Source organism: Equus przewalskii, chromosome 19 (genome assembly GCF_037783145.1).
Source record: "Equus przewalskii isolate Varuska chromosome 19, EquPr2, whole genome shotgun sequence".
NCBI classification, from domain to species: domain Eukaryota; kingdom Metazoa; phylum Chordata; class Mammalia; order Perissodactyla; family Equidae; genus Equus; species Equus przewalskii.
The window spans coordinates 57,034,122-57,048,011 of record NC_091849.1 but is presented as its reverse complement, the minus strand read 5'-3'; the positions used below and the strand labels follow the sequence as shown (position 1 = coordinate 57,048,011).

Here is a 13,890-nt window from a genome sequence, read left to right as displayed (position 1 = left end):
TGTTCAACTCATTCCGTCTTCTTTCTCAACCTACAGCTGTGACTGTCCCAGTGGGTGGAAGGGAGCGTTCTGCACGGAGATGGTTTCCACCTGTGACCCTGAACATGACCCTCCACACAACTGTAGCAAAGGAGCCACTTGTGTTCCATTGCCTCATGGATACACCTGTCGCTGTCCTCTGGGAACCACTGGAATCTACTGTGAACGAGGTGGGGCAGAATTTCAACTCATGCCGTCCACAAATTTAACTAAGTTAATTTCCTTTGGGAAAAGTAAAATGAAATACATATAAAAATAAGAGTCTACTCTCTTTTCTCCCCAGTATATTTCACATTATATTTCACAGATAAGATAGTACTCAAAGTTCAATAGTATAAAAAAACAGCTTTATTTTTTGGAATTGCTTTAATTTATTAACTCTAAACCCCCTGTCTGTTTAGCCTAGATGTTCTAGATGTTTTGTGCTAAATGAAGTCCAATCAAGACTGCATCATAACCTCAGGTTCATAAGGTTCATAACTCAATTCCAGAACAAGTGTCCATCTTTGAGTTTCTTCCTTCTGTATCTTTCACTTGACTTGGAACTCACAAGGCAGGTACGTCAGCTCCTGTGCAAGAGAAGAGAAGTTTGAGGGGAGAAACAGCCCCAAGTCCAGTGGGAACAGTAAGGAGCTGTCAATGTTCCAGGTCTCATCTGCTTTACTGCTCTTCCCTGCACTTCAAGATTGATAATGTCCTTACCACTGGGCGGTCTCCTGAACGCTCCCCACATGGGCTGTAGGGCACTTCTAGATCTGAGCAATCTCCACTTTACAAAAGATCTTCTGGATTTCCTCCACATCACAAACACACTGTAGGGTGGGAGAGGGTAGGTGGAGCAAGGAAGTCTTGTTCCTTCCGTCCTAAATAGAGACAGATCAAAGTCGTCTGTCTACTGTCCTCCTTGCGGCCAGACAGCACAAACTCATTTTCACAGACTGCCACGCCGCAGACACTGGCAGGAGAAGGCGTGTGGTTCTCTACTGCCATCATCCCCAAATTGCAGGCAAGAACTCCACGCTGCATTTCATGCTTTCATCTCCTCCGTGATGTCCCTGACCACCTTCCCCACCCCAGCCCTCTTCTCATAGGCAAGATGGATGGGAGGGTTAGTGGAATGCAGCCACCTTTAAATCTCCTCAGTTGCACCAGAACCCTCTGCTAAAGCTCTAAGAACTCCAAGGGCAAGAAAACACCACAAAACACAAGGTCTAACTGGGGACACTGGAAATGGGGGCTGTGGGGAAAACCAGGAAAGCATATGCTGTTTGAGGTCTCAAGTGATACATCTTCCGTAAGTAAGTTCTTCATATTTCATGTTGTCAGATTTGGTGTAGTCCTACGTATCACAGCAAAATCGTCATCAAAGACCTCCGTAACGCCATGCTCGGAGCCCTGAACGTTCAGTTGTGTAACAGGCCTGGTCGGGTTACTGTGAGGCTAGTGGAATGAATGGCCGGAGTGGACCTGCCCGGCCAGTCCCTTAGAAGCCAGTGGCACAACCCGAATGAGTCTTGCTCCTGCTTCAATTTGCTGCCACCTGGTGGCCATGGTCCTCTTCAGCTTAAACACAATAGAGATGATTCTGGATCCTGGGGCTGGTCGTGAGTTCCAGCATGGCAGCGAATTCAGCAAAGTCACAGTTAAGGAATCTGAGGGATTAAGCCAGAGAAATAAGGGGACATGGGAATCCACCTGCCATCCCCTGGCTTCCTGGGACTGGATGATCTACTATTTGTCTATCCCACCTCACCCTCCACCCGGAAGACAAAGCTTTAGCCTCTAGTTCTCCTGTTTAAGAACAGAGGCCGGGGTAGGAGTACCGGAGTCAATCCCCACTGTGTTATATATACCTGTGCATAATTTGGGGGTTTTATTGTAATATCACATTCATAAAGTGTGGTAAGAACAAATTCAGTCTCTCTCAGATCACCTTATCAAATATATTAATGCAAACATTTTTTATCTTATATTCTTTGAGATTCCGTGTGTGTTTAACTCTCCTCCCAAAGGCAAAAGCGTTGATAAATGGAAGACATTCAAGGATTAGAATACTGGTGATTTAGCGAAAGAAATTTTTAATTATGTCATAAGGTGTGACTATGAAATAATGAGATGGAGTTTTGTGTCTGGCTTGTGGAAATCAATCTCTTTCATAAAGACATTAGAGCCAGACCTTGATCTTAAGAAATGGCAGTTCTTAGTTCCTGGAATATGCCACACTCTTTTCCTCTGCCTAAAACACTTTCCTCTTCCCCTCCACACCCAGCTAACACTGATTTATCCTCCAGATTTCAGCTCAGACCTTGCTTCTTTAGGGAAGCCTTCCCTGATTCTCTCTCGTAGAACTGAGGGCAGTAACCATGCCTGGTTTTGTTCATGGCTATTAAATCTCTAGCGCCCATCATATAGCACAGAGAAAAATATATCTGTTATACATTTCAACTTAAAAGTTCTGAAATAGGGGCTGGCCCAGTGGTGCAGCGGTTAAGTTCACACATTCTGCTTTTCTGCGGCCCGGGGTTTGCCGGTCCGGATGCCTGGTGCGGACATGGCACCGCTTGGCAAGCCATGCTATGGCAGGCGTCCCACATATAAAGTGGAGGAAGATGGGCACGGATGTAAGCTCAGAGCCAGTCTTCCTCAGCAAAAAGAGGAGGATTGGCAGTAGATGTTAGCTCAGGGCTAATCTTCCTCAAAAAAAAAAGTTCTGAAATAATAAAAACCAACTGTGATAGTTTTCAAGAAACAGTTCTTGACTTCACTGAACAGCAAAGTACTCAAAACTTTACCAAGACGGTGCACTTCTATTATTCCCAAAGAAATAGCTATTAGAAACTGTAAGAAATAGCTGGACAAGTTAACATAAGTCTAGTGAATGTAACAATAGGACAAGCCAGGTTTTTGACTCTTAAAGGCTCAAATGATGAAAGCCTAGGAGATTAACTCGAAGCTTCTTTGGCTGTGTGCATGTATGTATATAAATAGATATTGGTATGTACACAAATAGATATTATAGAGAGTTGACAGGCAGGTAGGTAGATAGATAGGTAGACAGATAGATAGATATAGATAGAGAGATAGAAAGATGGATAATAGATAGATGGAGAAATAGTGAAAGAAATGAAATTAATTCATAGAGTCTAAAAAGTTTGGTAAAAGGTGCCAGAAAAATTGTGTCACTCTCAGAATTCTGAACACAAAGTTGACCACACATATATCCTGCTATGCTATAAAATAAGAGTTTTGTTCCTTTAAAAAAAAGTTATAGAAAATTATATCATAAATGCAGTTGTTTCAATGGGAAAAATTGTTATGTGGGGGATGAGACTATAGAGTTTTAGATTTTGAGCTGAAAGTTATTTTTCTATAGTAATTTCTATAGCAAAGTTGATTTTAATAACTATAAACTATTTGTGGTGAAATAAAAATAATGAAGAGACAGTTTGATCAGAAATGGCAAAAGCTGAAGTCTACGGAAGGTCTGTTTTCTTTATCTCCATTGACCCATTGACTGGGCAATTTTCCAACAGAGTAGCTACAGTACTAAAATTTAATTTATAAAACAAAACAGAGAACAGATAGCAATCAGGCCCCTGAGACCAGGCAGTAGTACACTCCTCCATCTTGTCAATGGATGCATTTTTCTTATTCCCATAGAGTTTGCTCCCAATTGCATCATAATCAGTAGCCATCTGTGACAGTCAGTCATAATTTCTACCCAGTTGACCAAGTTATTGGCACCTAAAATGTAGAAGAAATGCCTAGAGTTCAGTTCACCTTTACTGTGGTTATAAACTGGTATATAAATTACCAAGAAATCCAGTACCAGCATCGTTACACTTACAAATCCCTAACTAATACATGTTCTCTCCCCTTCTGCCTCTTCCACTTCCTCATTTCAAGAAACCCAACGTCTTGGAAAGGAAACAGTTTGACCATACATGGAACCCCTGACTTACAGCTTTCACACCTACCAAGTTTTATGGCCCCCTTTATTGTAAATAAGCCCCACCGACAATAAGAATCAAAACATCTTTATAATCTCTGAATGACAAGATACCAAAATGCAATTGATTGGCAAATCTGATGAAGCTGTGGGGGTAGGATGGTGAAAGTGTGCCGTTTGCCTCAAAATATTGCCTAGCATTAGTAGTCTTTGTTCTTTTCTCCTCCCCTTGGAGCAATGCTTGGCAGTATGAATAACTTGCTAATTCATTAACACTGTTTACTAGTTCCAGGCCAAGTGTTGGAATACAGTCTTAATAAGACAGACGAGTGCTCTGCCTCCATAGAAATTACATCCTAATAGGATAAGGCAAGCAAATTACATGCACACCAATCAATGAAGACAAATACAATTGAGTTAATGCCATAAAGGAAATAAATAGAAAGAGGGCATGGAAAGTCATTGGAAAAGTGTATTTTAGGTGGGATGGTCAGGAAAGGCCTCCAAGTGACATCTGAGCTGACATCTAGCAAGAACTAGCCATGTGTGAAAGCACAAGGGGCAAGGCCTTAGGCAGAGGCTAAACCTAGAAACAGCAAAATAATATTCCATGTTTGAGGGATGGAGAGGCAGCCAGTTTCCCCAGCATAGGAGATGGAATCATAAGGTCAACTTGGCAAGGCAAGCAGAAGCCAGATTATGTACAGTCTTGGAAAACGTGGTAAAGAATGTTAATTTCATGCTGAGAAAACAGGAATCCCTTTAAGATTGTAAGCATGAGCCTAAGAAGTCGAAAACTGGAGTTTGAGTCCTGCTGGTTCTAGTGACCAGCAGTTCAGTTTCTGCTGTGTCATTAACTCTCTGAACTTCGATTTCATCATCTGTAAAATGGCAACATGAAGTGTGCCAGCTGCTCTCCATTTGTCCCGCCATCCCCCATTCTGTTCTCACTATCCTTCTCTGCTCTGTACTCTAGAGGTCGCCTCAAATGGATTGTATCCATGGGCAGTCTTTCCCTCTGCTTATGGTTGAGTTTGGCCAAAGGAAGTCACCAGCAGGAGATCAGAGGACAGGAGGAGAGTGAGACAGGGTACTTATTCCCCTAGATTGCTCACCACTAGGTTGCCAAAACTTGCCTTTACCTAAGGACACAGCTTCTGTCAGGAGGTCCTCCCCTTCTTCAACTTCAAGCCTAGGAGTGGAAACAGTTCCCCATGGAGAAGAACCCCAAGGTAACACTCTATCTCCCGTTATTTCCTTAAACTCTGCCCACACCTCCGTAAATGATCCTTTTAGTCTGTTGTTTTAAATTGCCCTAGATAAGTATGCCATCTGTTTACTGCCAGGAACTTCACTGATGTGGCAAGCATCATTTTGCCTACCTAGCAGAATTCATATGAGGTAATGTATATAAAAGTTCCTTATTAAGTATAAAGTGCTATAAAATATAGAGTATTACTTTTATCCCCTTGTTTTCAAGATCCAGAACTCAGACTAACGTTCTTAATAAAATAATTCCACTAGATTATAAAATAAATATACATTTTGGTATTGGGAGTCCCAGGAGTGCAGAATCATTGGACCTTACCAATCATCCTTAAGTCTGACAGTATCAATTTATAAGTGAGGAAACGAGTGCTCAGAGAAATGGAATGATGTACCAAAAGTCTCAGAATCAAGTCTCCTGACGCTCAATGCAATTATTAGTAGGTACTTACTAATTAGTTAATAAATATAAGCACAGTAGATCATAACAAGTTCAAAAACACTCTATTTCTAGATCTTAGGGGTCCATCAGAATAGCCATTCCTTCAGTAAATATAGCATAGGAACTAACAATATAAGAGGTAACATATTTATCAATAACTATCCATACTCCATATCATCAGAAAGCCTAATAAGGGGGCAATATAATCATTAAAAACCAAATAACTTCAAGCCAGCCCTGAAGGCCTAGTGGTTAAAGTTCAGCGCTCTCACCACTTCAGCGGCATGGGTTCGTTTCCCAGTCTTGGAACCACACCACCTGTCTGTCAGTTGCCGTGCTGTGGCAGTGGCTCACGTGGAAGAACTAGAGGATTTACAACTAGGATAGACAACCATGCAGTGGGGGTCTTTTGGGGGTAGAGGGAAGAGGAAGGTTGGCAACAGATGTTATCTCAGGGTGAATCATTCCCTGCAAATAAAAAAAGTTTCTAAAAAAAAAGCAAATAACTTCAAAACTAAAATTTGTGTTTAAATATGGTTAGGGTTGAAAAGATCCTTAAAAATAGCCTAATCCCAACTCTTTTACCTTGAACAAAGTGAAAATCAAAACTATGAATGAGCAGGACTGAGAATTTGTCTGCCCACTGTCAATCTAGCAAGTTGCCCATTACACGGTACTTGTCATATTTCATAATCAAAATATAAAAACTAGCAGTCATATGAAATAAGTAGGAACTTTCACAGTCTATGGCATGCAAAACTGGTTAATAAAATGTCCAGTGTTTTAAAAAGTTTTAAGTGTTTTAAAGTGTGTGTATGTATCTCAGAAGAGAGTGGCCTGGGGAGCTGTTCTATCCCAGCGTTATAATTTACGTGGCGAGATCTGATTTCATCTATCCCTTACTCTTAAGATCTCTAACTAATGGGAAAAGGGATCTTTCAAGTCCCTTAAAACATCCCCCAATAGCTACAGAAAGAAAAATCCATCTAGAGACAAGAGAAGGAGAAATCCTGACTGGCATATTTTCACTCCGGCCCCACCCCAAACTCCTTGGAATTCTGCTGAGCTTTGGGGATGTGCTAAGGTAAAACATCGCAGACCCCTTTAATCCAGTGACTTTAAGGGGCACAGGAGCCAAAAGTGATTCAAAATATCTGAGGCCAGTTCCAGAAATGCAGGAATCCACAGTGTTCACATTGTGTGACCCAGGAACCAGCTCACATGTGTGTTTTTTAAACACCCTAGGGCCCTAAACCAACTCTAAAAATTGGAAATGAAGGAGGGCTGTCAGCAAACAGTAGCATCTGGGTTGGATATTTCACAAAGACTACTGATCTTAATTTAAAAAGAAATCCTAACAGGCTAAGCTAAGGTAGAATATTTTGCAGTCCAGGTTAGTCATTAAAATATTGTAGAAAGATTCTGGCTTACAAATAATTTGCGAGATAGACAATATGTCCAGTTTCTTTTCTCATACACTCAGATCTTGCTCATTTGCTCTTTTCTTCTGTGTTATAGCTCTCCCCTATTAGAATTTATGATTTACACCTACATATATAACCTTTCCTGAATCATAAAATCTCTTCTCTCAATTTATTTTTCCCCTCATTGTTGGTAAATTGCTTTTTTTCTTAGAATAGTTTTAATACTACTAAATTCTAGCTATTGTGTTATCCCTGACATTTAGCTAAATGAGATTCCATAATATGTGTGTTTTTAATTTTTAGCCTAGCAAATATTGAAAATGTTTTCATTTTTCTTACATTCTTTGCTCCCGTAGTGTAATTTGCCTTCTACTCGTTTCTCATTCTCTGAGGTAAAGAAACCCACGCACATGCTGGCATTTTGAATGAAACAGGAAAATGTTCAAGCTACTTAGACAATCACTTGATGCCGAGGACAGTTTATGGTCCACCCAGCCCTAGTTTTCATTGAAATTAATTCAAGCTAATGGAGAAGTTCAATTCTTCAAGCCCTCCTGACACCTAGGATGCTTTCCTGCCCAGTCTTTGGTTTTCCTAATAGTAGAGAAATGAGGCCATAGCATGATAGATGGCAATTTCAGGACTCATTACTGTTTGCCTGTTTTCAGATGCTGCTCATTTTCAGGTGCATTCAGCCATGTGGGAATACAGCGAGTAAAGCACAAGCTTTCCTCGTAGAAAAACAATGAATGTTAGTCTTTATTTATTTCCCCACTTTCAATCCCATCATGATAATTAACAAGGATGTGGTTACATGTGGACTAGATTCTCTAATACTTATAATTTTGTAATGCTTATAAAAAGTGAAAAATAGCTAGGCACTAGTCATGATTCCAAGAACACACATTTTAATTCTTTAGTCTTCTTTCTGTGCTCTTCACCACCACCTGCTAAATCATAAGTGGAACAGTGAGAAAGTGAATTATATGTAATGATCTTAAGCTGTAGAGGAACATCAAGCTTTTTGCACGTCTAGAGGAACAGATGTCGCAGGTGAGTCTTAGCAGAAAGAAGACACACCTGCCATTTCCTAACCTTGGACTCTGCGCAAGTAACTTCCTGAACATCAGGATTCTTATGTGTGAAAAGGGATATTTAAAAATCTCTGTTTCAGAGGAATTTGGGGCCAAAGTCCGGGGAGAGTCCATTCTCTAAGTCCTAAATTAATGATCACTTCTTTTTATAAGGGAGTGAGTGAAAGGTTAAAAACTCAAAACGACAGACATCTAGGAGAGGTTTTTCTTCAACAAAGTCCTTTCTATTTTCCCTTCAAGTTAACAGTAAGTAATAAACTAAAAACACTCATGGTAGATTTTGAGCTCTCTCCTGCTAAAGTTTCCTCCCTTGAAATGTTTTACAGGTTGAGCTACTAATACCCTGCCCCCCATCTTGGGAACATAGACCAAAAACCATGTTTGCTTGCGGCCATTTTCTGCGGACAGGGCTGGGTTGCTACTGCCCCTGAGGCAGGTCTGTCCACCTTCCTTTAATCGGAGATAACTGATGATGTTGACATCCAACACAAACTTTCTTTTCTAATTGGGGAACTGAGATAAAGGCTCCTTATAATTTCTAAGAGAAATGTTAAAAAGTAACAAACGAACTAAAATTCTCATGACCATAGTGGAAGATATAAAGATTGCAAAATATCTCATTATTTCATTTCCTTCTTTTGTTAAAATCTGTATTATTTATCTTAAAAACAGTAAAGCAAGCCTTCTTATGCACTGCTTTTTTAGTGACCAAGGACAATCACAAGGCTGAGAAAGCCCTATGGTCTGAGAGGCAAAATTGTCTATGAGTCTCCTTGACACATCGTGAAGGTGACAATGAGGAGCCAGTGACAGAAGGAGGCCAGCTCAGTACCTAGCACAGAACAAGCACTTTACAAAAAGCCCCTCCCACAGAGGAAGGAAAAAGTGTTGATTACACCTGTGTGAAATGCAGGCCAGGGCCACAGAGATATTTTGACCATTTTCATTTTTAACATACAGATTAGTTTTAGATAGGCTCTTTTTTAAAAAAAGTTTATTGAGGTCATAATAGTTTATAACATTGCGAAATTTCAGTTGTACATTATTGTCAGTCACCGTATAAATGTGCCCCTTTAAGCTTATGCCCACCCCCTAACCCTCTTCCCCTCTGGTAACCACTAATCTGTTTTCTTTGTCCATGTGTTAGTTTATCTTCCACATTATGAGTGAAATCATATAGTGTTTGTCTTTCTCTGTCTGGCCTATTTCGCTGAACATAATACCATCAAGGTCCATCCATGTTGTTGCGAATGGGATGATTTCATGGTTGAGTAGTATTCATTGTATATATATACACCACATCTTCTTTATCCATTCATCAGTCTATGGGCACTTGGGTTGCTTCCATGGCTTGGCTATTGTGAATAATGCTGCAATGAACATAGGGGTGCGTAAGTCTCTTTGAATTGTTGATTTCAAGTTCTTTGGATAAATACCCAGTAGTGGGATAGCTGTGTCATAAGGTATTTCTATTTTTAATTTTTTGAGAAATCTGCATACTGTTTTCCATAGTGGCTGCACCAGTTTGCATTCCCACCAGCAGTTTATTAGGATTCCCTTTTCTCCACAACCTCTCCAACATTTGCTATTTTTCATCTTGGTGATTATAGCCATTCTAATAGGTGTAAGGCATGTCTTAGTTTAATTTTGATTTGCATTTCCCTGATGATTAGTGATGTTGAACATCTTTTCATGTGACTATTGGCCATCTGTATAACTTCTTTGGGAAAATGTCTGTTCATATTGTCTGCCCATTTTTTGATTGGGTTGTTTGTTTTTTTGTTGTTGAGTTATATGAGCTCTTTATATATTTTGGAGATTAACCCATTGTCAGATATATAATTTACAAATATTTTCTCCCAGATGATAGGTTATCTTTTCATTTTGTTCCTGGTTTCCTTTGCCTTGCAGAAGCGCTTTAGTCTCTTGAAGTCCCACTTGTTTATTTTTTCTTTTGTTTCCCTTGGCCGAGTAGACGTGGTATTTGAAAAGATCCTTCTAAGACCAATGTCACAGAGTGTGCTGCCTATATTTTCTTCTAGGATTTCTATGGTTTCAGGTCTTACCTTGAAGTCTTTGACCCATTTTTAGTTAATTTTTGTGTATGGTGAAAGATAATGATCTACTTTCATTCTTTTGCATGTGGCTGTTCAGTTTTCCCAACACCATTTGTTGAAGAGACTTTCTTTTCTCCATTGTATGTTCTTGGCTCCTTTGTCAAAGATTAGCTGTCCATAGATGTGTGGTTTTATTTCTGGGCTTTCAATCTGTTCCATTGATCTACATGTCCATTTTTGAACTAATACCATGCTGTGTTGATTATTATAGCTTTGTAGTATATTTTAAAGTCAGGGATTGTGATGTCTCCAGCTTTGTTGTTTTTTCTCAGGATTGCTTTAGCTATTCAGGGTCTTTTGTTGCCCCATATGAATTTTAGGATTCTTTGTTCTATTTCTATGAAGAATGTCATTGGGATTCTGATTGGAATTGCATTGAATCTGTAGGTTGCTTTAGGTAGTATGGACATTTTAACTATTTATTCTTCTGATCCATGTGCATGGAATCTCTTCCCATTTCTTTATGTCATCATCAATGTCTTTCTATAATGTCTTATGTTTTTCATCGTATAGGTCTTTCACTTCCTTAGTTAAATTTACTCCTGATATTTTATTATTTTTGTTGCAATTGTAAGTGGGATTGTATTCTTGAGTTCTCTTTCTGCTAGTTCTTTATTAGAGTATAGAAATGCAACTGATTTTTGTAAGTTGATTTTGTACCCTGCAACTTTGCTGTAGCTGTTGATTATTTCTAATAGTTTTCTGATGGGTTCTTTAGGGTTTTCGCTATATAAAATCATGTCATCTGAAAATAGCAAGAGTTTCACTTCTTCATTGCCTATGTGGATTCCTGTTATTTCTTTTTCTTGCCTAACTGCTCTGGCCAAACCTCCAGTACTATGTTAAATAAGAATGGCGAGAGTGGGTACCCTTGTCTTGTTTCTGTTTCTCAGAGGGATGGCTTTCAGTTTTTCCCCATCAAGTATGATGTTGGCTGTGGGTTTGTCATGTATGACCTTTATCACGTTGAGGTAATTTCCTTCTATCCCCATTTTATTGAGACTTTTTGTCAAAGATGGATTTTGGATCCTGTCAAATGCTTTCTCTGCATCTATTGAAATGATCATGAAGTTTTTATTCCTTATTTTGTTAATGTGGTGTATCACATTGAATGATTTGCAAATGTTGAACCATCCCTGCATCTCTGGTATAAATCCCACTTGATCATGGTATATGATCCTTTTCACGTATGGCTGTATTCACTTCGCCAATATTTTGTTGAGGATTTTTGCACCTATGTTCATCAGCAATATTGGCCTATAATTCTCCTTCCCTGGAGAAGTTGTCCTTCTCTGGCTTTGGGATCAGGGTGATGTTGGCCTTGTAAAATGTATAGGGAAGTATTCCATCTCCTTCAATTCTTTGGAATAGTTTGAGAAGGATAGGTATTAAATCTTCTTTGAATGTTTGGTAGAATTCTCCAGAGAAGCTATCTGGTCCTGGACTTTTATTTTTGGGGGAGGTTTTTGATTACTGTTCAATCTCTTGTAATTGGTCTATTCAGATTCTCTGTTTCTTTTTTATTTAGTTTTGAAAGGTTGTATGAGTCTAGATTGTCCAACTTGTTGGCATATAGTTTTTCATTGTATTCTCTTATAATCCTTTGTATGTCTGTGGTATCCATTGTAATTTTTCCTCTTTCATTTCTAATTTTATTTATTTGAGCCTTCTCTCTTTTTTTTCTTAGTGAGTCTGGCTAAGGGCTTTTCAATTTTGTCAGTATCTTCTCAAAGAAACAGTTCTTTATTTCATTGATTCTTTCTACTGTTTTTTTTTTTGTTGTTTCAATTGCATCAATTTCTGCTCTAATTTTTATTATTTCCCTCCTGCTGACTTCAGGCTTTGTTTGTTCTTCTTTTTCTAATTCTGTTAAGTGTAGGTTAAGATCGGTTATTTGAGATTTTTCTTGTTTGCTAAGGTGGGCCTGTATTGCTATGAATTTCCCTCTTAGGACCACTTTTGCTGCATCTCATATGAGTTGGTATGGTGCATTTTCACTTTCATTTGTCTCCAGATATTTTTTGATTTCTCTTAATTTCTTCAATGATCCATCGGTTGTTCAGTAGTATGTTGTTTAGTCTCCACATATTTGTGACTTTCTCAGGCTATTTTCTTGTAGTTAATTTCTAGTTTCATAGTATTATGGTCAGAAAAGATGCTTGATATGATTTCAATCCTCTTAAATTTATGGAGGCTTGCCTTGTTTCCCAGTATATGGTCTATCCTTGAGAATGTTCCATGTGCACTTGAGAAGAATGTGTATTCTGCAGTTTTTGGATGGAGAGTGTGATATATATATACACACACACATATATAAAGTCTAAATGTTCTAGTTTTTCATAAATCCACTATTTCCTTGTTGACTTTCTGTCTGGATGAGCTATCCATTAATGTAAGTGGGGTGTTATGGTCCCCTCATATTATTGTGTTGTTGTTAATATCTCCTTTTAGGTTTTTCAATAGTTGCTTTATGTACTTTGGTGCTCCTGTGTTGGGTACATAGATGTTTATAAGTGTTATGTCTTCTTGGTGGAGTGTCCCTTTTATCATTATATACTACCCCTCTTTGTCTCACTTTACCTGTTTTATCTTGAATTCTAAGTCATCTAAGTATGTCAACACCTGCTTTTTTTGTTTGCCATTAGCTTGGAGTATCATCTTTCATCCCTTCACTCTGAGACTGTGTTTGTCTTTAGAGATGAGATGTGTTTCGTGGAGGCAGCATATTGTTGGGTCTTGTTTTTTAATCCACCCCACCACTCTGTGTCTTTTGATTCAAGAATTCAAACCATTTATATTTAGAGTGATTATTGATATATGAGGGCTTAATGCTGCCATTTTATCTCTTGTTTTCTAGTTGTTTTGTGTTTCCCTTGTTTCTCATCCCATGTATTTCAGAATACCATTTCAGTTTGGTAGTTCCCTATGATGGTTTTCTTGATTATCTCTTTATCATTTGTGTCTCTGTTCTGATTATTTGTTTAGTGGTTACCATGAGGTTTATATAAAAAAACTTCATAGATGAGATAGCCCATTTTCTGACAGTCTCTTATTTTCTCAGTCTAAGCCAATTCCGTCCCTTTCCTCTTCCCCTTGTAAATTATTGTTCTCACAATTTATTCTCTCTTGTTTCGTGAGTTTGTGGTTAAAATGACAAGATTTTAGTTATTTTTTATGCTTTCCTTCTCTTTGTCTTTACTGTTATACTTAAGTGTTTGCTAACCTGTTCTGATAGATTGCTGCAATTTTCTAATTTTGTCTGCCTATTTATCTCCTTGCTCAAGGCTTTGTAAACATTTTCTCTATTTTTCAGGTATGAGGGCCTTCTTGATCATTTCTTGTAGGGGTTCTTGTGATGATGAACTCCCTTAGCTTTTGTTTATCTGGGAAAGTTTTTATTGCTCCATCATATCTGAAGGATATTTTCACTGGATAAGCATTCTTGGCTGAAAGGTTTTGTCTTTCAGTATTTTGAATATATCATTCCACTCTCTCCTAGCCTGTAAGGTTTGTACTGAGAAATCTGCTGAAAGCCTTATAGGGGTTCCTTTGTAAGTTA

General features: G+C 38.7%; 1 protein-coding gene across 1 annotated transcript in view; it reads left to right on the top strand.

The window, feature by feature from the left end:
* Positions 1-13,890, top strand: part of LOC103546271 (protein eyes shut homolog) — a 1,017,652-nt gene that overhangs the window by 979,724 nt on the left and 24,038 nt on the right. The window contains exon 30 of the mRNA XM_070583910.1: positions 37-209. Coding sequence (XP_070440011.1) covers positions 37-209 — 173 coding nt within the window. The remainder of the gene's footprint in view (positions 1-36; positions 210-13,890) is intronic.